The sequence below is a fragment of the Stegostoma tigrinum genome, chromosome 21 (assembly GCF_030684315.1).
Source record: "Stegostoma tigrinum isolate sSteTig4 chromosome 21, sSteTig4.hap1, whole genome shotgun sequence".
Taxonomy (NCBI): domain Eukaryota; kingdom Metazoa; phylum Chordata; class Chondrichthyes; order Orectolobiformes; family Stegostomatidae; genus Stegostoma; species Stegostoma tigrinum.
In genome coordinates this window covers 38,120,070-38,146,210 of record NC_081374.1, presented here as the reverse complement: position 1 = coordinate 38,146,210, position 26,141 = coordinate 38,120,070, and the positions used below count along the sequence as shown (strand labels likewise).

At 39.5% G+C, this 26,141-nt stretch overlaps 1 protein-coding gene across 8 annotated transcripts in view; it reads left to right on the top strand.

Annotated features, from left to right (window-relative positions):
- Window positions 1-26,141, top strand: part of bltp3a (bridge-like lipid transfer protein family member 3A) — a 90,847-nt gene that overhangs the window by 9,503 nt on the left and 55,203 nt on the right. For 7 of the 8 annotated variants that reach the window (XM_048553429.2, XM_048553425.2, XM_048553427.2 and 4 more), the window contains exons 2-6: window positions 8,914-9,076; window positions 9,728-9,766; window positions 10,907-10,998; window positions 21,736-21,925; window positions 24,870-25,007. In XM_048553429.2, the coding sequence (XP_048409386.1) occupies window positions 8,914-9,076; window positions 9,728-9,766; window positions 10,907-10,998; window positions 21,736-21,925; window positions 24,870-25,007 (622 nt within the window). The remainder of the gene's footprint in view (window positions 1-8,913; window positions 9,077-9,727; window positions 9,767-10,906; window positions 10,999-21,735; window positions 21,926-24,869; window positions 25,008-26,141) is intronic. The other variant, XM_048553428.2, reaches the window with a different exon arrangement.

Below are 26,141 nucleotides of genomic sequence, written 5' to 3'. Positions count from 1 at the left end.
ATTAGATGAGTTATTTGTTGCAGTCTTCCTAGCCTGTGACATGTTCTTGTAGCCACTGTTTTGTGATAAGTCCAGTTGAGTTTCTGGTTAATCGTCACCCTGAGGATGTTGTTAATGGGAGTACAGTGAGTGTAATGCCACTGAGTGTCAAGTGGTGGTGGTTAGATTGTCTCTGTCTCTGTCTCTGTCTTTGTCTCTGAATATTGCCTGCCATTTGTGTGACACAATAGTTGCCCCTGGTCAGCCAAGCCTGGATATTGTTCTGAACTCGTTGCAGTAGAGGATAGGCTGCTTTAGTTTAATTTCTAATGGTTAGACGTGTTAATGGTTTTGAATACTAGGTGACTTTGTTTGTTTGTTTATAGCAGCCCTCTTGGCACTACACTGTCTCCATGGGTTAGAATCTTCTGCAGGCTGTAATGAGATGCAAAAAAGGCTCAGCTGGATTCCTTTTTGATTTTCAGGTTATCTGTCTTGGACACCATATTTTAGTTGCGACATGTTTGCTTGAGTGAGGTCAGTGGTTCACTAACACAGTCACTTCCTTGTAATTTCATTAGGAGTACCCAAACTCCTATGCGGAGGTTTACACCACCATCTAGTTGTGGTTTTTGAGATATTAGGAACTGCAGATGCTGGAGAATCCAAGATAATGAGGTGTAGAGCTGGTCGAACACAGCAGGCCAAGCAGTATCAGAGGAGTAGTTGTGGTTTACTCCTTTTTGCAGACCTTGTACAGTTTTAAATCTTTTGTAAAGATTCCAAATTCCCACCCACTGGGGAGTTTTGAGAAATATTACAAGCATGAAAGCAAGGTTGTGACAAGTTTGCTTCAGCCAGAGACACCTAATTTGGAAGGGTGTTTGAGTTGGCAGCAGGATGACAGAATTTGTGTGCTCCTAATATGCTGCTTGGCCTGGTTCATCCAATTCCACACTTTGTTATCTGTGGCAGGAGCAAATATTATGACTTCAAAACCCAGTCTTTTGAGGTAAGATTATGGTCCATTCAAAATAAGATGTTGGAAAGTAGACTGATGCAGACACGAGAGGCCACAAGAGATGGTAGAGTGTTGGAATAAGGTATGTGTTAGAAAGCCATACAGATGAGGGGAGAGGGGCAGCTAAGGATGGATTTCAGCAGTGACTTCATGGTAGTGGGAAGGAAAGCTACTGTCAGAAATGTCCAACATGATTCAATGGCTGGGAATACCCGAACCTAATAACACAATCGTTAAAAAACCAAAGCGAAGCATTTTATAATTTTCCTCTTGCATACTGTTACTGTCTCCCACATCCTACTGCAACCTCTTGCTTGCTTCATCCAATAAAATATTCATTTGCATGACTTCATTGCCAATTCTTGGAAAGTAGGTGCAATGAGATTTACAAGTTGTGTATCTATTGCCGTGCTTCAGGCACTTTGCTTCAAAATGAAACATTAAAGCCAACAGTCTACCTCTTCTGGAAATTTTTTAATGTTTCATCCTGCTTTGAAAAACACAGATCTGAATATTTTGTAAGTCTTACATTGACCTCATATTGCCTCTGAATCCAGAGGTCATAAAAGCAGGCATTCCTAAATACTCGATGAATCACCTTTGTCAACACCGTAACTGATAAGGGAAAGAGCTGACTTGACTTGTACAAATGTAAGTAGTTTAATCTAGATTTTAAAAACTGAAATGGCTCATAATTCCCAAGTCCCTAACAAATTAATGTAGTCTGAATGTAAAATAAGGAAGTAATAACTTGATCAAGTCTTGAATCATCCCAGCCTTAAGACAGTAAACCAGTGCTATTGGTGATAATGGGAAGTGCAGATGCTGGAGAATCCAAGATAACAACGTGTGGAGCTGGACGAACACAGCAGGCCAAGCAGCATCTCAGGAGCACAAAAGCTGATGTTTTCAGGCCTAGACCCTTCATCAGAGAGGGGGGGGATGGGGAGAGGGAACTGGAATAAATAGGGAGAGGGGGGGAGGCGGACTGAAGATGGAGAGAAAACAAGATAGGTAGGGAGGGGATCAGTCAGTCCAGGGAAGACGGACAGGTGAAGGAGGCAGGATGGGGTGGTAGGTAGGAAATGGAGGTGCGGCTTGAGGTGGGAGGAAGCGATGGGTGAGAGGAAGAACAGGTTAGGGAAGCGGAGATAGGCTGGGCTGGTTTTGGGATGTGGTGGGGGGAGGGGAAGAACTGGGCTGGTTTTATGATGCAGTGGGGGAAGGGGAGGTTTTGAAACTTGTGAAGTCCACGTTAATATCATTGGGCTGCAGGGTTCCCAAGCGGAATATGAGGTGCTGTTCTTGCAACCTTCGGGTGGCATCATTGTGGCACTGCAGGAGGCCCATGATGGACATGTCATCTGAGGAATGGGAGGGGGAGTTAAACCAGTGCTATTAACTGTTTTGTTATATATTCTTAGTCTTGGTTCTCCATGCCTCCAAATGCGCTCACTGCAATGTGATGTCCACATTTCTCTCCCTCGCATTTGGCCACCCAACTGTGCACCAGTCCTCTTCATACACTTGATGTTCTATCAGTATAATATGAAGATGACTAATGAGATGTTGCTTAACAGCACGTATGGTTTATATCTTCTGATCTGTGGAAATTTATCATAAACTTTGGCTTCTGTAATATCTCTCAGATGGTGCTGGCTTCTTTGATTTTGTTCCTACTCATCCTAACAGTCATGATACATTGCCTGCCATATTTTGTCGCTGATGGTGGTATGGATCAGTTGGATCTGGATCTAGTTATGAAGACACTTCCCATTTTTTTTGAGGACTGAAGTTTTGAAGGATTGTGGATTAATTTTAAGTTTCTTGGAAATTCAGTGGTCTGGTTGCCTAAAAAATGACTATGGGCAATATCCTTTTTAATCAAGGCTTTGTAGGATTCATGTGACTGGTGGAAGATGCCTTCTTCACTGAGTTGTTTAGAGCAGAGTGGCTTTAAGAAGTATTTGTTTTATTAGATTCAGTTGGAAAGGAATCTGTTTGGCACATCTTGCTCTTTTACTGAGCAGAAAGCCCTGTTGTTGAGTTCAGGGTGAAACTGTTTGTTCCTTTTTGAAAGTGAGTGGAAATTTTTTTTTCCAAGGTGGTATTTCCTGAGCAAGCTGTGTCTATAGGACTTGCAAAATAACCAACCGTGCATGACGAATGACTTGACTATATGTGGAAGAGCATTAGAGCAACAGAGTCTGGACATCTTGAATACTCTGTTTAGCCTGTTGCCTCCCAGAATTGACAGCATTCACTTTCTGACCATTGCCAACAGTGCCGTGGAGGAGACAGAGAATGTTGATGAATTTCACTGGGCTGCCATCTTTTGACAGGGTCTTACACAACACTTCCTGAGTCAAAAACCTTGGTCCAATCAATTAAGGCGACGTAGAGTGGTTGATATTGTTCTCCTTGGAGTTGCCAAGCAGTGAAAATCTTGTCCATAGTTCCACAGTTTGGTTAGAACCCAAGCCGGCATTCAGGAAAGACTTACTGAGTTTGGGAGGAAACCAAGCGAGGATTCAGGCGATGATCTTCCTGGTGATAGAGAGAGACGGGAGATTACTCCATGTTTATCTCCCTTCTTTTGAAGATGGTTGCGAAGACACCATACCTGATGGGCAGGGAGTTTTATTTTCTCCACATTTTCAGGAATAGTTGATGGAGATGACAGGTAACTTTTAGAATCCCCTCCACTCCAGTGGCTTTTCTCCATACGTCTAATGGTGGCTTCACTTTGGTCACACTACATGGAAGTCCATGGCAATCTTAGGGAATTGAGGGTTCCCTCAAACATGTCCTCATTGACAATTACATCGCAGTCTTAGAGTTCTTTTTGAGTGTTGTCTCTGTATTCTTGCTCTACACTGCTTTGTGATCAGATTGTTACGTCCCCATGTTGCCTTCGTGCCAAGTGGAAAAACCCCAGGTGTCGGGCTTTTCAGCAAGGCGTTGCGGCTTCTTTGCTCTCAATTCACCATTTTGTCCTTTATTTTCCGAGTTTGTCTTTGTAAGTCTGCCTTTGCCTTTGACTCACTTGTAATGAGGAGATCTCATCAAACAGTCATTTTTTTCCAGGTCCTGAGAACTTTTCTTCTCTTGTCTATGATTTTCTTGGATGCTTTGATCATTTTCTCGTCAAACAAATCTTGACGTTTCTTGGCTATAAAGACCAGTGAGAAAATGGCTGCCTACAGCTCTTTCCAGATTTCCACTACTCCATTAAAAAGAAATGTTTGGCGATTTTGGTAAAGACTTTACTAGAAGATTACTAGACATACAGCATGGAAACTGATCCTTCAGTCCAACCAGTCCTTGCTGACCGTGCTCCCAAACTAAACTAATTCCACCTGCCTGTGTTTTGCCCACATCCCTCCAAACCATTCCTATTCCTGTACTTATCCAACTGTCTTTTTAAATGTTGTAAACATACCTGCATATCTCTCAACTCTTGATGCTCAACGTTGAGCTTTTCTTCTGACCCCTTACGTTCAGCTTCAGCAGTATTTGATGGACATTTGAGATATGGATGAGCTGGTACTCTTGTCTGATAGTCATCTGCACTGGTCGTCGCTTTAGCAGTGACATCCTTTTGGTCTCTGGATTGAATGATGACAAGGTCACTTACGTGCCAGTGGTTTGATTGCGGGTGCCTCCAAAAAATCATGAGCATGTCTTTTTAGCAGAACAGTGTATTGGTGAATGATTAGTTATTGAGAATGAGAATCCCATGGGTGTTGCACTTCCAGACTTGATCCTTTCCACAACTGGGCATATTTTCTAGCCCTGGCATTGAAGTTCACAAAATTGTTAATTTTATCATTAGGGTCCTTTTGAGTACAGTGTCCAGGGTGGAGTAGAAGTCTTTGTTTGGAGTCATCTGTGGCATCAAATGGTGGAGCATAGATACTCATGAACATTGCCTGCTGGTTTTTGGCCATTTGGAGACCAAGGGACATGAAGTGATTGCTGACAATGAGCTCAATTGGTTGACAAGTCTGTTCTTAACAGCAAATTGAATTCCACGCATTCTTGGTTGATCGTTGGGTTTTCCTCTCCAGTAGATGTAACCACCCTTAACTGCCTTTTGCCTAGTCTTCAAATCTTCTGCAGGGCAGTGATATCAATGTTGAAGTGCCCGAGTTCATGGATAATTGAGTTGTGGACAGTTCTTTTCTTTGTGCTCTTTTATCACCTGAGGTTTCATAGATTCCAAGTTCAGAGATTTGAATTTGACTTGGGTCTTCAGATCACAATAGATGAGCCCACTGGATCCGTTTTCCAGTCAGGTTGGTGTTGGAACAGACTTTTTTTTAGGGCACCTTTTGTTAGCCCCTTTTCCTTGTCAGATGAACAGAGTGGGTCGTGAAGGAAGCTGCTGAAATGCCTATCTAGTCTTATTGTGAGACCAAAATGACTGAGCGAAACTCCACCGCATATGTGAAAACAGCTTTGAACAGTCATCTAAACTCCACGTTAGCTTGCTGTCTGTCCATGGATGCTGTCTCACCTGCTGTGATCTCCAGTATTTCTTTTCAGTAAAGATTGCAGTGTCTGCACTAATTTTGCTTCTCCACGGCCTGTGTGCCAGACCAAAGCTAGGAACTTAAAGATTTTGTAGCCCTCTCCATGTTACTTCTTGTCAATCATCATGGAGCTTGTGTGTGTATGGGTGGGTGGGATGCTGTGAAGAGTGTGTTGGTATGTATCTGAATGTTAACGAATTATTGCACCTTTTTTATTCTTTGCCTAGTTTTGATTATAAATTCGTAATCGTATTTAAGAAATCTGGTTGATAGATTTTTTAAAAAAAATCTGATATAGATAAGGCATTTAATAGATTGCCTTGGTAACCAGAAAGGTAATTTTATGATGTGACCCATGGAGCAGTGGGACTAGAGTAAAAGTGCATTCCTCCAGTCTAGGCCATGCTCCTGAGATGCTGCTTGGCTTGCTGTGTTCATAGAGCTTCACATTTCTTTTGTTATCTTGGATTCTCCAGCATCTGCAGTTTCCATTATCTCTGATCACAAAATGATGCCCACCTGCTTTAGCAGAAGGCTTGCTGTGTGCGGATGAATTTATTCAAATATTTCTTCTTACATTCTGAAGTATTTCAGATTTAGCCATGTAAAATGGCTAGGTAAGGCCTCCAGAATCATTTTGTGCATGTAACAACTGACTTATTTCTGGTGTCCAGTGAGTATGCTGAATCAGCAGTTTAAATGTGATAGGATTTTTTCAAAAACTGCTTGAATTGTACCTAACATGGCCAGATTTTGTCAATGAATAGTGGTTGTAGTGTGCCAGTATCAAAATTCTTGGCTCAAAAAGCTAATGGTTTGGTTTATTTGAAGGCGGTCTGGACAGCAGGTCTGGTAGCTTCCATGAAGGTTAAAAACTGAGTTAATATTTCAGGTCTGGTGACCCTTCCTCAGAACCTGTTCCTGATTTACAGCATCCTGATTTATGGTCTCCTGAGCATGTTGGCCTGCTCTTTAGTTGAGGTCGTGTGGAAGAAAGTGAGTTAATTTAACAGCTTTTGTATCATTTGAGAATTTGGCAGCCATTGATGTAATACCCATCAAAATAATTGTTTGTTTTTTATTGAGAACTAGAACTTGGAAATTAATATTTGAGATTTGGTTTTTGCAGTACATGCTTCTCATTTATCTGCAGAATTACTACCTACGAATCTGAGATTGGCTCAGATGCTTTCTCTGGTAATATCCTATTAGCCTTGCCTGATCAGATCATGCAGTCCTTTGTGGTCGAAAGGAATTTAATATTGTTGTGGTTCCGCATAATGGAAGGTCATGCCCCTAAATCCTGCAGATGCTGAGGATTTGGTGATTGCTCCCTGGACCAATTTGAATTGTTGCAGAAATCATTTGGTATTAACGAGAACTATTCAAATTGCTTCTGGATGCTGTTTTCAACATTTGGCAGCAACTTTTCAATTCTATGGCATTTAACCTGAGAGTTTAGAATTAGCTCCATGACCAATGTTCAGGTTGGTTTTTTATTTTGATCATCTAATATTTGGATAGTTGAGAATGGATAACAAGATGTGTTGAGTCTCAAACCCACCCTATCTATCATTATTTATTACTGCTCGGTGTAGTATAGTCATTACACCAAATGAGATGGCAGCTGGAGGGTTTTCAATGTTAATTTGCCATGAGTGAAGAATGGCGTATCAGCTTAAGTATTGAGAATAATCTGGCCAGAGCCAAGTGTTCAATAATGAGTTTTGATGTGAAATGAAAGTGGTGGTTGGGCATGCATGTGACTAACACCCACGTGCACTGTTAATAAACCTTTCCAGCCTTTCATAATGCTAAGGAGTAAACGTATTCTGCAAGACAAATCAGCATGCTAATAGCATTAAGCTCTTGGAATGTAGGAACTTGAAAGTGTTTGTTTAATGTGCCATGCAACAAAAGTGCTTCCATCCAGTTGAAAAAGTGGCCTGCCTTTTTTTTCTTTTGGAGGAATGTTGAAATTTTTAATCTCCATTTCATGCTTTTCCCTGGTTGAACCAAGCAATTCATTAAATTGCAGTGTGGTGGATAGTAGTTCAAGATTGATTTGATTGGCTGGCTGTTATATACTGCAAGAGAGGGAAAGAAAACTTTCACACTGTGGGATTCGACAATGTGGTTAAATTTATACTCTTTTAAAATTTAACTTGAAGTTCTTCTTCCTTAGTCATTTTTATGCAAAATAGGAAGTTCTCATGTCTTCTGGAAATGATTTTAAGGAGCAGAAACTGAATTGTGTACCTGCTTAATGTCCTCACCAACCACAGCTCATAGAATTATTCTTCTTCACACCCAACCCCCAACCCCCCCCCCCCCCCCCGCACTGTTCCTCCCTGCCTGCCTGCTTCATTCCTTCCTCTGACTCCCTCTTTGCATATTCTCCCCCGCCCCCACCTAAGGGCTTAACAGGTAAGTGTTGTTGACATTGTTTCCCCTCCATGTGTGATTCAGGGGGTGTAGTCTCAGAAGAAAAGGATCTTAATTTAAGGTTGAGATGAGGAGAATTTTCCTGTGAGGGTTGAGTCTTTCAACTGCTTGCCACAGAGAACTGCAGTGGTGGGGATGCAGAATCCTAGTGTATATCAAGGCCAAGACAGGTTATTGATCTAGTAGGGAAACTGAGGGTTGTAGAGAAAAGGCAGGAAAGTGATCTGACATTTCCCACATACAACCATAATTGTGCTGAAGAGTGGAGCAGCCTCGAGGGTCCAAACAGCTTGCTTGTTTTGTGATTTTGTTACGGTAGGAGTGGACAAGGTAAAAGCAGGAAGGATGTTCTCGGTGAGTGAGGAGCTCAAAACCAAGGGTCACACCCTTTAGCCTACCCTGTATCCTTATTTAGGACTGAGATGAAAAAATTCTTGACCTAGGGAGTGGTGAGCCTGTGGAGTTCTCTGCCACGCATATTGGTTGAGACTAGAAATTTTCATGATTCATGAGATAGTTAAACTTCTAGTGGCTAAAGGGATTGAAGGACATGGTGAGGAAGTGGGAACAGCATATAGAATTTGATCAACCATGATCATATTGAATGGTTGACCAGGCTTGAAGGGGCTGAATGGCTTACTCCTGCTTTTTTTCTATAAGTCTACATAAAATGCTCATCTGACCTCCCAAGCTTGCCACCAGCCCAGACAGAATATTTAATTTGTGGCTTTGCAGTTTTATTATTCTTCCAAGGGTTTTGTTTCCCATATTGGGTTTTTTTTATCCATCCCTCCCATGTCGGTTTTCTTTTTCATGTTTCAACAATGCTACTTCAGTATTCCAAAACAAAATTGGTAGGTGGATGTGTTAAACAGAGTCAAATATTTAGAGTTCTCAAAGCCATTAAAGTAACAGATGAAACTCATATTTCAGGTTTACGAAGAATCTCTCACCTGATAAAATCAACGTAAGTACGCTCAAAGGAGAAGGACAACTGACAAACCTGGAACTGGATGAGGAAGTGCTCCAAAATGTGCTGGATCTGCCCACTTGGCTGGCTATTACCAGGGTATACTGCAATAGGGCAGCCATTAGAGTAAGTACAACACAGTCGGGCCTTTGCCTATCATGGTATAAGTACTGTACTACAACAGTGCATCCTACAAAGAACATGATCTGCTAAGTTTCTTCACAGTGTAGGGAGAGAAGGGAAGTAAATTTCAGTGCAATAACATTCTCAAAATGTGTGCATTGATTCATGCCAGCTATACAGCAGGAAAGATAAAACTGAGTTACTTCTAGCATCAAACAACGTGGATTTGACATTTTAAAGCTTTTTAAGTATTTGTGGTACGCTGCAAATGATAAACAGTGTGATGGTGCAAATAGTATCTTGAGGGTTAAACATTTTGTTGATATGTTACTGACTGCGAGTAAGTTAACCAATTATTGCATTCTTGTTGAGTGAGTTTAATTTTGGTATTGTATAAGTATGTTAATTGGCTATTTTGGTTTTAAATTTGACATAGTTAAGGTATTTAAATGACCCCCTTGTTTACCAGAAGAAATTTGTGTCTTGTAACGTGACCTATAAAGTTTAGGGACTAGAATGACGGTGCACACCTCCAACTTTGGTTTAAGATATGAAATTATCCATAATTTGACATGTAATATAATGCTTTTGAAAACAGCAAATAGACCCAAATTGTAATTTGTCTAAAGTGCCATTATTGAACTTTTTATTTAGATACAATGGACAAAGCTGAAGACTCACCCCATTTGCCTGGTGAGTTAGATTTACAAATTTCAAGAAGCTTGCCTTATTCACTAAAGACAAAACATTTTCATTTTGTTTATTCATGGGATATGGGTATAGCTTCCTAGGCCAGCATTTAGTGCCCACCCCTAAACTGTCCAGTGAGCAGTCAGGAGTCACTGCAATGGGTTTAACAGAAATGCTAGACCAGCTAAGGATGAGATTGCTTTCCTCAAAGGGCACCAGTGAACCAAAAGGGTTTTAAAAACAATTGGCAATGGTTACATGGTTGTCAATTTTGATCAATTAAAATCTCACCATCTGCCACGGTGGGATTTGAACGTGTCCCCAAGAATCTGAGTTTTTGGATTACTAGTCCACTATGCCACTACCAGATCTCTGGTTTGCATGATTTAAAACAAAAAATTGTGGTATTTTTAATTTACTGTACTATTTCAGGTTGTTAAAGGTTCTCCAAGTGTCACCCACTACTTTTGTTTGCTGTTTTTCCCCATGCCTCGACCCTTGGATAAGAGACTGAGGTCTAAGAGTAGCACTACTAGAGTCTTCAAGTGACAGAGCTACATTGAGCATTGTGGTAGCATAAAATGGGAGAAATGAAGCTAGAACAAGTTGAGCGTAGAGTTTAGTTAGGGCATGCTTTTTGTATTCCTATACGCGAGTGAAGCTGTTTTTTCGTTTGTGGTTACAGAATCATTAAAATGAACTGAAAGGTATGCAGTGGATTATGCAGCAACATGGTGGGGGGGGGCGATGGGGCGGAAATCCTCTGAAGACGATTAGAGAGATCAAATGAAGCAAATTAATGTGGTGTGCATCTGCATGTCAGAAATAAATTTTATTCAGTCCTTTTCAGGATTGATGTGAGGGATTAGTAATAATGCATTTAAGTATTCCTTCAATAATCCACTTGTTTCCGTGGTTGGGGGGGATGCAGAATCTGAACCAGTAGTTTCTCGTACTTGCAGTCAGTGAGAAAAAGTTATTTTTGACTGTTGTGTATGTGTTGTGTCTGAGTCTAAATTACTGCACGTTAATGGAGAGCTTTAGCTGTATGCATTATGCTTGTAGACTTTAAAAATCAAAGTTGTAATTGCTGTTCACTTGCAATTTTTAAGCATACATTTGTCTCATTCTCTTTTGACCCAGTTTCTCGATAAAGTGGAAGTAGAAATGAGAACTTGTGAGGAACCTCGACCCCCAAATGGACCATCTCCAATTGCCATTACAGCAGGTCAAAGGTCAGTGTGTTATAACTCATCCATAGTAAATGAAAATCTATTTTATAAAAGTGATAACCTTTTTTCTTTGAAACATAAATTTAAGATCACTATAGATACAGATGAGTTTTAAGAAAATTTAACTTAGCTGAAAGAATGACACATATCAAGATTCAGCAATAAATACAGTAGCTCAAAGCACTATTGACTAAATTTCTTTGTCGGCTATGTCAAATACAGGGAGGGATGTTGCCTCTATATTTGCCACACGTTTCACTCTCCATTGAATTAAAGTCCTTTATGACACAGTCCACAGTTATTCTAACTTCCAGCATTCGTCTGCTTTCCTGAGTAGTAACACTGGGTAACTGTCTTCAAGTACCTCCTTTTAATTTTGAAGAGTTTCTCAAATCTACCTAATGCCAGGATTCAGTCTTGTTCAGACCATTCTCTTTCATCTCCTCCTGTGTGTGCAAGGATTTATCTCGTATAAGCTTTGTATGGTAGCAAGATGTGTTTCTTTGACTGGTGATCATCTCCCTCCTACATCCAGCAAAAGTAGGTCACAAAACCTACCTGCTTTTGCCTGCCAACTCTTGGATGGGCAGCTCTTCCAAGATTCAGTTTTAAACTGGTAACATGGAACTAAAGTTGGCTTCCTGTGCCGTCTTCCTCATGGAGACATGAAATACGTTGACCTTTTGCATTCGTGTATAAATGCTAATTAACTGACATTTGACTCCAACTCTTACAGTTGACAGCACAACTGTTCAACCCAGTAACTCCACGTTTTTTTGAACATTTTGGAATTGGGAGCAGAAGTAGGCCATTCAGTTAGATCATAGCTGATCTGCTTTCTTTGAATTCCACGTTTGCCATCTATCCCCAATAACCTTTTGATTCTGTTGTCTAAGAAGAATCAATCTGTCTAAAAAAGTTTCACAAAACTGCCTTCTCAAGCAGTGTATTCCACTGCGCAAACTTCAGAAAAAAAGCTTTCTTGTCTGTCTGAAAAGGATAACTCCTCCATTTATAAGCTGAATTACCTCACTTCTGGTTTTAGAGTAGATTTGTGGCTTGGGCTATGGATGTTGATCAATACATACAGCTTGACCCCATATACTCTCCACTGCAAAGGGAAGCTGGAAGAGAGGTAATCCAGCTCATTGGACTCGAGTTTGATGTACAGGCAGGAAAACACAGCAGCGCTTCATTGGAGGCTGCTCTGAGGATGTTGCCCAGCAGGGTAATGAAATGTCTGCGGGGGGGGAAAAATAACGAACCAGCTCAGTGAGCCAGCCAACCAATCTCAACATCCACAACCCAAGCTACAAATCTACACTTAAAACCATTTTAAATGATTGATTGTACAATTTAATCAACACACCCCTCACTATTATAAACTGGAAACAAGCCCATTCTGTCAAATTTATTTACTTAAGAAAATTAGTTCATTTAAATGTATCAATCCAAGAAACCTCTTCTGACCTACCTCCAAGCTGTTTACATTTTTGTTTGAACAAGGAAAACCTGATGGCACAATGTTTGAGCTCTCACCAATACCCTGAGTAATACAAGTGCAATTTACTTACTTTTTAATTCAAATCTTTCAGCAAAGGATAATATTCCACTGGCCTCTTTTAATTACGCATTGCCTTCACTCCATAATTCTTGATCCCCTTAGTAATCAAGCACCTATCTATCTCTGCCTAAAATAGACCCAATGATTTGGCCTCCAACCTTCTGCACTAGTGAGTTCCACAGATTTCTACCCTTTGCCTGAAGGAAGTCCTCCTACTGTCAGTTCTAAAAGGCCTGTGCCCTCCAGTCCTCGTCACGAGTGGACGTGAAAACAACTTGTTAATCAGGCCTGTTGGGATCCTGTAAGTTTTTTTTTAAATAATTCCCTTCTCATCCTTCTATACCTGAGCAAGTACACATCCAGAGTCCTCATGACAAGCCCTCAGAGCATTCTTATTGATCTTCTCTGGACTGCCTCCAACACCAGTGCATTTATCCTAAGATGCTGATGATGTTCTAAATGTGGTCTGACTAGACTTTATACAGACTCAGCATGTAGTCTGTTCTTGTATTCTATCCCTCCTTGATGTGAATGCTAACACTGCATTTGCCTTCCTGTTGATTTTGGTTTTGCACATTAACCAAAGAGAATCTTGAACTAGGACTCCCAAGTTCCCTTGTGCTTCAGATATCAGAAGCCTTTCCCTCTTTAAAAAACATTCTTCTGCTTTTCTTTCAAGCAAAGTACATTACCTCACACTTTCCCACGTCTTATTCCACTTGCCACTTCTTTACCCACTCTCCTGACTTGTCCAAGTCCTTTTGCAGCCTGCCTGCTTCCTCAACGTGACCTGTATCTCCAACTGTCTTTGTGCCATCTGCAAACTGACTAAATTTGTCTGAATAAACAATATTGATTCTGTGCTTGATCACAGCCCTCAAAATATATATTAGAGGCGTCAAAAGACACATACAAGTCATAGTCCGAGAGTGCCAAAAGGGTTGCGCTCTCATTAGAGAGGCTGCTGGTGGTGCATTCTAACATGAGTGTCACCATGCTTCTGGCAAGGTTGAGACAGTGGACCCTGCATTGTTGGTGCAGAAGTTGAACCTGTGCTGTTGGTATCGCTTTGCTTTGCAAACCAGCCCTCCCTAGCCAAATCAACTAAAAGCTATGTATGAGGCACTATGTTCTTGGCCTATGTTGACTGCTGCCAGATCTGCTGACCTTTTCCAGCAACTTCTGTTTGTTTTTCCTGATTTACAGCATCCACAGTTCTCTTGGTTTTATTTGTTAATGGAACTGTTAGCCTGCCAATAGGCACCACCTATTGTTAGTGACTATGAGAAAACAAAACCTGGTGTGTGGGGTAGGGGCTAGGACAGGGGAGAGTTCAGGTCCTGAAATTATTGAACTCTATATTGAGAGCTGCAGGGTCCCTAAGCAGAAAAGGAAGTGCTGTTATTCTAGTTTACACTGAGCTTTGCTGGAACACTGCAGCAAGTCTGAGACCGATTTGTTGGCCAGGGTCCATGATGGTGTGTTAAACTTGCAGGCAACAGGTAGCAGAGTCTTTTTCTGTTGATGTACCAGAAGGATGTGGATGCTTTGGAAAGGAATACGGAAAAGGTTTACCAGGTTTACCAGGATGTTGCCTGGTATGGGGATTTTAGCTACCAAGAAAGGCTGGACAGATTTGGGTTTGTTTTCACTGGAGTGGAGGAGGGTAAGGAGTGACCTAAATAGAAGTTTATAAGATTTGCCATTCTGAGAGTGGAAAGTATGAGGATTTTGTTTACCCAGGGGTGAGGAGTCAATTAAGAGGGGACACAATTACAGGAGAAGTTTAAAAGATGAGCAAGGCTTTTTACTCAGTGGTGAGTGTCTGGAATGCACTGCCAGAGGTGGTGGTGGAAGCAGACACAAAAGCAGCATTCGAAGCACCTGAATAAGTAATGAGTAGGAAGGCAATGGAGTGATTGCAGATCCTGTAAGTGAAGATAGTTTTAATATGGAAGAGCAGAATTTCTCAGCACGGGCTTGGAGGGCCGAAGGGCCTGTTCCTGTGCCGTATAATTCTTTGTTCACTATTCTAAAGAAGGAAATATCTGCACAGCAATATCTAACTCAAACAGCAATGAATCTAATGCATAATGAGAGCAATTTTGGCCTTATTGTACAAGTGTATTATAACTCATGTTTACTCTATATCTGCATGCAGTCATCTCCCCAGTATTAACAAATGGGCCAACCTGAATAAGAAACAAGGGATTAGGAACTTCACTGGGCAACCTTACACTTTGTGTTCAGTCATGCTAACAATAAAAGTCCTATGGTCAGGAACAAATATATGCAAGTCATAAGAACAAAGCATTTTGACTGCTCACATTTCTTTCTTCCTGTGGGCAAGCTTTTATTTCTCTTCTCTTCTCGGGTCAGACAGTCTTAAAATTACAACAGATCTGTCCATATATTCACAAATGCATAATTTAAGTGAACAATTGTGGGATAATATTTTTCAGTAAAAATAATCTTGAATTCCTTTGGAAAATAAAACTGTTACTTGAAACCAGCTGTCTTAGAAATGCACCTTTTATTCAAGTTATGAAACTGTGCCCAGCAGCTCCTGGTCTCGGAGGTGCTCTTTAAGAATCTTTTATACTTACTTAATTGGATATACTACATGGCAGCATGAAGAAGAACAAGGGGTTAAGTCGCTTTGCACTCCACTTCCACAACCTCAGTTGAGTTAATGTAGATGAATTTTCAGATGAAGAGTCCCAACCTGATATGTTGACTTTGCTGCATGACCTTCTGTGTTCCTTCAGCTCCATACTGTGCTGGCTCTTTCTAACTCTGAATTTGAAGTAACCATATTTGACTGGTTTAGTATTTTCTTCCTCTCCTTCCGCCATCTAACTAATTTCAATTTTCATCATTTGCCCTCTTAGTTTTTTATGTCTAACATATAGCCATGGCAACAATTTCAGTCATGAGTCCTTTCAATCAAGTCAGTTTCGGTTACTTTTATTAGACAACAAGTATTTGAGTCTAATGCCTTACATTTTGCATAGAATTTCCCTTTAGGAACTCCACTGCAACCTGTCTCTCTTATTTAAAAACCTAATGATTTTGGTAGACAAATGTCTTTATGTAGGGCACATGTTTTCAGTAATTATCATGTAGAGATCTGCTATACTTAAGAATTCAAATGAGAGCAAAATATTGCAGTTGCTGTACCTAACCTTTCAGTTATTTCAGGACTTGTGAACTAGTAGCAACATGAATATCATGACAACACCAGCATTAAAGACAATGAACTTTACATACATTTAAATGATTCTGAGATTTGTGACAATAATAAATGACTTTTTAAAAAAAAAATATAGGGAAGGCACTTTGTTTCAAATTTTACTGTGTTTGAGTATCTTCACCAGTGATTTGGAAATGTAAAGGATATGTTAGGCAACTGTGGTTCATAATTGGCAATGGAATATTTTAAAGGGTTTTGGTGTATTTAATTCAAAGCTAAATAAATTATTTTTCATGTGATATCAGCAACTGAGTTTGAAACAATAGTGGAAGTTCTGCACTGCATTGAACATGTAATTTTAAATTCAAAGTAATTTACAAATTAAAAATGTTGCTCTTGAGTGAAATTACATGTTATTCTCTTATTACTGTGTTGATGACCAGTAGGGCCACCTGGTCTAAAGGAAGATAAGGGAGAAGCACTAGCAAATCTATCTAGTTAGCTTGATGTGAAGTTGAATCAAGCAAGTGACTTGGATGTAAAGAAGTGAAGGCAAGGGTGTTCGTATGCTGCTAGATTTGAGTGAGGATGAGGTACTAGAAGTGATGTTAACACTATCAAAAATGAAACAGGGATGGCAGTAAATCTGTATGATCATAGGAAATAGGAACAGTTGTAGGCCATTCACCACCTTGAACCCCCTGTATCATTGATTGAGATCATGGGTGATGCAACATTTCTCACATTTGCTCTCCTACCCTTTCTCTGTAACTCTTGATTTCCTCTTCTGATCAAGAATCCATCTACCTCAGCCATAAATATACACAAGAATTTTGTTCCCTCATGTCTTTGTGGCAAGAAGTTCAAAGACCCTCTGAGAAAAAGAAGAAACCCTCCTCATCTCAGTCTTAAATTGGCACCCGTTTTAATTCTGAGACTTTATCCTTAAGTCTCCATGAGGGGAAAAATACTCTCAGAATTTGCCCTGTTAAGCCCATCAAGAAACCTATCTGCTTCAATGAAATCGTCTCTCATTCTTCTAAATTCCAGTGAGTAGAATCCCAACCTGTTTAGCTTTTGCACATAAAACAATCCCTCCATACCAGGGATCATCCAAGGGAACCTTCTCTGAACTGCCTCCAATGAAATAACATCTTTCCCTAAATAAGAGGACCATACTGCTCTCTGTACTCCAGAATCTTCAGAACCACAAAGGTCTATAGGCACAGAATAAGGCCCTTCAGCCGATCAAATCTGTGCTGATCGATGATAAGTACCTAACTCTCCTCCCATTTTGGAACATAGTCTTGTATACCTTGTCATTGCAAACAGAGTTAAATATTTCCCAAACGTTATGAATATTTCTGCCTCTACTGCCCCTGCCCACTGAGTTCCAGATTCCTATCACCCGCTGGGTGGGATAATAAATTTCCTCACACCTCTGAACTTCCGGTCATTAAAACCTTAAATCTATGCCCCCTTGTTACTGAGCCCTCCACCAAGGGGAAAAGATCCTTTAGTGTACCCTATTTGTGTCCCTCATAATTTTATACTTGTGTCATGTCCTCCCCCCTCAGTCTCTTCGCTCCACCATCCCAGTCTATCCAATCTCTCAATAACTAAAATTCTCCAGCTGGGGCAACATCCTGATTTATCACTTCTGCACCCTCTCCCATGCAATCACATCCCTCTGAAAATGTAGGTTCCAGAAATGCACCTGATCGTCATCTAGCAGCGGTCAAACCATTTTTTAAATGCAGTTCCAGCGTAACCCCCCCTGCTTTTAAACTCTGTACCTCAGCTAATAAAGGCAAATATCCCAATGTTGCCTTAACCATTTTCTCTACCTAATGGAACTATTGTTAATTTTGAAGCAACTGAAGTTATGGTAGTTACATTCTGACGCAAGTAATTTTTTTTGTGCAACTTTAGGGCATATTTCACAAAGACTGCAGTCTGAATGCTTTTTGACTTTATTTAAAATAAGAACCACTTAAATTAGGGATTCTGGATTTTAAGAAAACTCCTGCATTTATGCATCACTATTCATGACCACTGGACCCTTCAAAATCCTAACAACCAATGAAGTATAATGACTGAAATATGGGTTCAGCAAATTCCTGCAACAACAACGTGAGAATGACTGACTGCCTAATATGTTGCTTTTTATGTTTATAGAGGTCTCAATTTGGCAAGACTGCAACTGTTAACTGGAAGTTTTGAAAGAGATCTATTTGACGTGACACTTAATGTTTCAGTCTCCAAAGATGCTACCAGACCTGCTTGCTATTTGCTGCAGTTTATCTTGATTCTGGGTGATCGTTTCCCAGACCAGATAGGGCCGTGAGTTCAGCATGGAGAGATGGCGTGGATTTTTGTGCTCCAACCCCACTGTGACACTTGAACCCCAGTATGTGCTTCCTACTGAGCAATGGTGGTTGTTAAAACAAATTCCACATTTTGGATTTGAGTGCTTAATGATTTGAACCTAGTGCAGAATTTGTTGAGCGTGTTTCAGAGATATGCTATTTCATACCAGTGTGTATCTGTTTGGTTACACGTAGATCCCAGTACACTATTTTAAACAGTGCATTTTCTCATAATGTTTCATCCTCAATCAACTCCTCCAAAACCAGACTGACCTGTTTTTAATTTGCAGAGTCTTGGTCTGAATACATTAGCAATCATCCTGACTCGGATGATGTGTTCCGACCCTACAAAAGTAATTAATTAGTCATGAAGTATTCAGCAGCTTGCTTAGGCACGCTGTAGTCGGTCATTTCTGAAATTCATTCAATGTACAGATGTCAGTTTGAATTGTTCTTCAACAGTTTATAATTTTAATTGGATTAAACGAGGGCAGATTTAACTTTTTTTTGTTTAATCATGCTTGGTTGAACCTTTTTCTTTCTGTAAGAAAGACTTACCACATGGCCCAGCAGGTAAAAGCAAGAGTAAGAAAAGTAATGTCAGAGGTTTATAGCTTTAGGTAGTTTTTGTGGCTGAAGCTAATGTAAACTTAGGCTGACAAATGTGGGATTGCTCTGAGGCAAAAAGCTTTTTGTACGATCATGGTTATGTTTTCAAGTTGTTTGGATTGTAGCTTTAAACTATGTAACAAAAGTATGGATGTATCTACACATGTATGTATATACATATACTTATTGCTTTTGGGATTGAGTTCTGTGATTTGGTTTTGTTTGTTTGTTTTGACCTTTTCTAGATATATTGAAAGAAAATACGATATGACACATTCAATGTGTATCTTAGTTTTAAAACACTTTGTTTTATGGAGACTGCATAGATTTTTGGATCAGCTAGTCTTCTTATGTATAGTTGACTTGTCTTGGACTTCAGAGGCATGGTGAAGTCTTGCATTAACAAATGGCTTGTTTAATTAAAGCATATTATATGTTATTCAGATCTATCATTTGGGACATTTTGAAACTAGATTAAATCACTGGGAGTTGTCATTGTCTATTCCTCAGCAAATACACTTGGATTTATTGGTGCTGTGTTATTAGTCAAGATGTAAAAAGCTGATACAGGCAAGCTATTATAAAAGGAATAATCTCTGTTTGGCACATCCAGGAATGAACAGGAAACAGGAGATGGTGATGGTAGGAAGATGACCGTTGCTTGTAAGGAAAGCTGTTAGAAATTGGGCATCAGCTGTTTAGCCAATCTGAGATTGATCACATGCTGTTCACGCGTCAGCAAACCAATGAAAGTTGAGGATGCCTTTGACTGTGTATGGGAATCATGTAAGGGTTAACAAGTGTTGCTTCATGGCCTGGTGTACAAGAAAGCAAGACCAAAGACAAGAATTTCAGTTGACAGAAATGTGCCCAGTCAACCAGCATTGTCTGGCTTGTCCCACAGTGCATCAACTAGAAAAACTACTGTGTTTATTAAATATTACTTCACTTGTACTTCAGTTTGTAAAAACATATTTGTACCTGGAACAGGTCTTATAACTAATCCAGATTAGTAAATTTTGGATTGGCTACTGCAGTTTACCTCATAATTGTGTTTGATTTGTTGTGTTGAGTTAAAGCTAGTCCCAAAATCTTTCTAATGAGTTAATTTAACTTTGGCTACTTTTTGGTTTTGCTTACTTTTATTTGTCAAATGGTTTTTCCCACCTTTGACTCCCAAGGCTTTTTACATTGTGTGAATTTCACCTTTATTTTTTTTGAAATGTTGATTTTGGTTTTACCTCTGGACATGTGCATACTTGGATTATTCTAGCTTGTGTCATGATGTTTTTCAAAATTTTCAGCCATGTGTTTTTGATCATACGTGTGATGTCATCTGTTTGGATTTCATCAATATATTTGATAAGCTTCAATGTGACAGACTGGTCACAGAACGAAAAACCTGTTGATTCCAAAGCCAATTAACAAATTGGCTTCAAGGAAGCAAGCCTGATGATCAATGGGTGGCCTTGCAACTGGAAGATTGTTTTTGATGAAATTCTAAAGGGCTCAGTACTTGGTCCCTTTTGTTTATGGTACTGTCAGTGGTTTGAATTTGAATGTAAGGGGTATGATGAAGAAGCATGCAAATGATGCAGGAAACATGATTGTTAATGAATAAAGCTGTAGTTGCAGGAAGTTATGAATGGACTTGGGTCAGCGGTAAAATAGTGTTCAATCCAGTGCTGTGAGAAATAAGAAAATTGGGTAACTCGAACAAGATGAGGAATAGTATATAAATAATAGGCACCTGAGAATTGCAGAAGGACACATCTGAAGGCATGCACTACAAAATATGTGAAGGTAACAGACAACGTGGTTAAGGCATTGCAAGTAATCTGCTTGATAAACTGGAGTGAAGAAGAATTGAGTGGTTCTGTTGCAATTTTAAAAAAAAAAACACTTGGTTTGGTCACATTTGGAGTACAGCATGCAGTGAGTTCTGGAGAAGATTTTTCAAGGATGTTGTCTGGACTTGAGAGTTTTTGTTATGAGGTGAGATTAGATCCATTATCTTGGGAACAGAAGAAGCTAAGAAGAGACTTATCCTGAAGTATATAAAGTAATGGAGGATTTCATTGAAGTGGCTGAGGTCCATACCCTGAAGGCATAGATTTAGGTGAGGTATGAAAATTTAGAGGAGAAATTGTTCTGTTCAGCTCACTGCCTGAAAGGGTAACTGAGGACAAAGCACTTTGCACTTATAAAGTACTTAGGCACGTGGCATGAGTTCATGCCAAAGTTACAAGGCTATGTGCCAGGAGCTGGAATGTCTGATTATTTTGGCTGGTTATTTGTTGACCAGTGGTGGTTTTCTTCATACTGAAGTGATTATTCCTTCTTTCTCTGAGAAATAACACATCACAAAAATTATTTTGATGGACATCTAAACAGTTGCTAAGTTATTGTATCTAAATCGGAACAATGGGCAGACTCTTGTAGGTGTTCCGGCAACGTGTGCTATGGCAATTGATATTGCCCAATTCTGCCACACATGCACAGTTAAGCCCATCTTGACAGTGAGAGAATCTCACTTCAGCTGTCCAGTTTAGCATCATGTGAGGCCATGAACAGATTTAAAATTGTGCTGGAAATACTAAATGTGCCTGGTAACATCTGCAAAGATAAAAATTATAGCTCCTGTTTCAACTCAAGACTTTTTTTTTCAAGATAATTCTTCAGCATCTCTTTTACCATCTTAACAATAAAACATTAATGCATCTTTCTTTCAAAAAAGTTTTGCTTGTACTGCCTTTTATTTAAAAAGGCAAGCAAAGTGATCTTCAGCAAGACATTGATAAGATTAATTGTATAAGCAGCACCTTCATATACCTTCACATTGTTTTTCACACCTGTAAGTGTAAAGTTGTGTCTTTGCATTCATGCTATGATGCATATCAATGTTTTCAAATTTTCGTACGTGTTTATGAAATCTAAGTTCCTGAAATGATTTAAGCTACAGCATTCAGTCACATGATGTTAACCTATTTATCATCATTTCCTAGTGAATATGGCTTTGCAGAAAAGGTGGTGGAAGGAATGTCTATTGTGGTGAACTCCATTGTAGTTAAAATTGAAGCAAAAGCTTTCAATACTTCATTTGAACTATGGCAACTCCAAGGCTATAGTGTGAATCCCAAATGGCAACAGAGTGATCTCCGATTCACAAGAATTACAGATCCAGAGCGAGGGGAGGTAATATCGTATTTCCTTTTTTTTTTCAGCTCTTCACTTATTTTTATCAAATCACTGCAATGGCTTTCACTGACTTCAAAGCAGTGTGATCTCCTAAAAATAAACTAACTACTATAAGTGGACAAAATTTATACTCATCACCTAAGCAAGTCCAGTAATTAAACACTACAGTGGTCCAGTAGAACCTTGCTTCCTACAATAGCAATGTTTTCTGTAGCGATTAAAAATGGGAGCAAGTTGAGCTAATGTGTTGTATTTGCCAAATGAATGACATTTTGATTTTCCGTCTTTTAAATAAAAACACTTGCATGAAGGTCTAGCAGTCTGGAAATGTGCAAATGTCATTTTGTTAACAAGTGGTTCTACATGAGCCCTGCTTAGCTGAGCATTTTTGGTTTCCGAACCAAATTATTTATAATTGGTCATGTGGTCATGTAACCAAGAATGAAAGTTGTAATATTGGTACTCAAATATAGAATTTAGTGGAGATAAGTAAGCTTCCAAATGTGTGACCATTGTACAATTGACATGATACAGAATTACTTGATGTATTCCTTTTGGTTATCATGGAGGGGTGCTGAATTAGACTTGTAGGGCAAAGGCAACTGTTCTAGAAAAGCACAAAAATTGTCAATCTTTTGTCCTTTTGATGCTGGTGTTACTGTGAAATAATTAACTTCTCAACAATCCTATTGACACAATTGATCTCCGTATCATCCATGCTGGGTCTCAGTTATAATTGCAAAGCTGAATCAAAATTGACCCCAGCAAACATAATCTGCAGCTTGTCTATTCATAAGCTCAATAATATTCATGTTAGGCTTTAAATGTTTTCCTTTCAAATGGTGTGAGTTTATTATAAACCATGCATTTAGTAACTAATCTATTTTCAATTTTAAGTAGACCAAAAACTTTTACAGATTTGGGAAATCCAGTTTTAGGTAATATTGTTGACTTTAGGATTTTTGGAGCCAAGAAAGCTCATGAACTAAACAAATTGCAGTCTGCTTTGTAAGACTCTGAAGCATGAAACGAGAGTGTTCAGAAAAGATTTACCAGGATGTTGCTGGGACTGGAGGATTTGAAATATAAGGAGAGGCTGGATAAGTTTGGACTTTGCTCACTCGAGTATGGGAGATTGAGAGGTGACCTTTTGTAGAGGTTTACAAAATCAAGAGGATCACAGACAAAGTGAATAGCAAGGGTCTTTTTCCATGGGGTGAGTGAGTTGAAAACTAGGCAGCATATTTTAAAGGTGACAGAAGAAGGCTTGAGAAAGGACCTCAGGAGCAACTTATTCTCTCATGGTGGCTTATAAGTGGAATGAACTGCCAGAGGATGTGGTAGATGCTGATACAGCTGCAACATTAAAAGACATTTGGACAAGTAAATGGATACAAAATGTTTAGAGGGAGATGGGCGAAACGCAGGCAAGTGGGACTAGTTTGGTTTGGGGAAACTTGGTCAGCATGGACTAGTTGGACTGAGTGGTCTGTTTCAGTGCTGTATGACTCTATTAAAATTTTTTGAAAGATAACCGAATATAGTGTTCGAGCTTGGCATGTTTAGATTAATATATTTTCTGGCATGGCATTTCAGGGCAAGTTTTTTGTTTTAATTTGTAGAATGAAAATAAGTTGCACCACCTTGCAATGGTAAGACTCATTACTTATTCTAATTGCATGAACATTGCTTTTTTAACAAAATAGTATAAATAAATGTAAGAAATTACCCTGTTGTGGTACTGCTGAACATGGGTCTAATTTGTTTTTAAAATGGACCCGTCAGACATTCATACGAAACAGCGAACCATTAGCTAGGGCAAGGAGCCAGCAGTATGGGTGTTGGTTTTTGGATAGGGTTATTTTTAGGTTAAAGAAACACAGGTTTCCTTGTGCTGTGGCTAAGTAAATTGAGATTTGGGGATTCTCTGCAAACTGGTTGCGATCTTGTACAGTCAGAGTCATACAGCACAGAAACAGACTCCTCAGTCCAACCAGTCCATGCCAAACATAATCCCGAGCTAGGGATTGCAGGAACTGCAGATGCTGGAGAATCTGAGGTAACAAGGTGTCGAGCTGGATGCGCACAGCAGGCCAAGCAGCATCCGAGGAGCAGGAAGGCTGATGTTTCGGGCCTAGACCCTCCTCCGGAAGTCAGGAGGGTCTAGGCCCGAAACGTCAGCCTTGCTGCTCCTATGATGCTGCTTGGCCTGCTGTGTTCATCCACCTCTACACCTTGTTATCTCATAATCCTGAGCTAAATTAGTTCCACAATAATTTGCAAATAATCCTGTTCTTTGTTACATTCAAACAAATTCGCAGTTTCAGTAATCGTGAAAGTGTTGAAACTCAATATTGTGAGAGTAAATTGATCAGGACGTTTCTCTGAAATGTCCAAATCTTTTGGAGAGACTGCATTCAAACATTTGGAAATCAGTATAATTTGGAGGCTCCAAGTTACAGACTTTTTCATTCTGCAGTTGCAACCGTAAGCTGCCCAACTGCCAAGCAATTCCAAAAAGCAACTTCCAAAGCATTCATTTGGTTGCCCTACGTTAAGATCTGCTTTATTAATTTAGTTTGAAGCGTGGAGATTGAAAACTAAAGTTATGCGTGCAATATTAACCCCTGGCTCCGACTGGATGAAGCCTAGTTGTTGGGCACTGGCAAAGGAGAAAGCTACAAAATAACATTTTACAAGATGTAGTCCCTGTTACAGTGCAAAACACTTTTGATGTCATAGCCACGTATAATGAGAGCTTTGGTTAATGTAATTCTGTTTTCCCTGCCATGTTAATACATGTCCAAGTTTTGGTGAGCAAATTCCTGTGCTGTTTCATTGTTCATGAATATGAAAACCAAGAAATGGCAGTTAGTTCAGGAATTTGCTTTTTTTTTGTTTTCAGTTTGAGGCCTGTAATTAGAATTTTTTTTTGTAACAGGTTTTGACTTTTAAGGAAATAAATTGGCAGACACTCCGTATTGAGGCTGATGCAATCCCAGGCGATCAGAGCATTATCAGTACACCACTTAGACTAATTACCAACCAGTCAAAAATCAAGCTTGTACTCAAGAGAAGGGTATGTACTGTTCAAGAAGCTTCGTACATTTTTGCTTATGCCATTTTTATATATATATATATATATTAGTCAGAAGTTAACAATACAGGTATTCGACTAAACAGAAGTAAGATTAAATATTACAGAAAGGAGGTGTGTTTGCATTTGGCCACTTTGGTTTCCAAGTTTTGATTGCATGCAGCTAGAAGAGATGCATATTGTGTGAACATATGAATTTAAACAAAAAGGATTAGGTCATTTGGCATACTGCAACTCAGCCACTCAAGAAGATCATGGGAGATCTGATTGAGGTGTTAAGTAGATTTTGCTGTCCATCTCCGTAACTCTTTAAAACTCTTGTAAATCAAATATATTCAGTTGAGAATATCTTCAATAATCTACTTTTGTCTGCTCCCCCAGGAAGAAAAGTCATTGAAGCTAATGACATTGAGAGAATAAATTCTTGTTGTCTCCATGCTAAATGGATTCCTGCTAATTTGGAGCTGTGCTCCATTTTGTTTTAAATTGATTCTCCCATGAAGAGGAACATATTCTGAGCATCAACCCTGTTAAGTCCTCTCAAACTCTGAACTCCAAAAAAATCACCTCTTGTTCTTCTAAACGCCAGTGAACGTAGCTGCCACTTTCTAAATGTTCTGTCTTACAAATGACCCTTTGTGCCAAACTTCAGCTGGGTGAATCTTTTCTAGTTGGTTTGGAATATAGTTGTGTCCATTTTTTTTAAGCCGAGCAAAACTGTACGCAGTGCACTCTAATGGCCCTGTACAGTTGTTGTAACACAACTTCCTTACTTTTACAGGCCGTGCCCTTTAAGGCTAACATCCTGTTTGATTTCCTAATTATTTGCTATGTCTATACAGAAATCACATTAACATACAACTATACCAAGCACCCTCTCTGGACCGTAGCATTCTGTAGTCTCCCTTCATTTGGATGATAGTCTGCTTTTCTATTCGTGTTGTCAAAGTGGAAAATTTCACTGTTTCCCATATTATACTCCATCTGCAGAACTTTTGCTGCCTCATCACCAGTTGCTTTTCTATATGTTTGTAATGTCAGAAAACTTAGTGCAGTCCAGTCCCTTCACCCAAGTTATTAATATGGATCAAACATATGACTCTGGCTATTTCACTG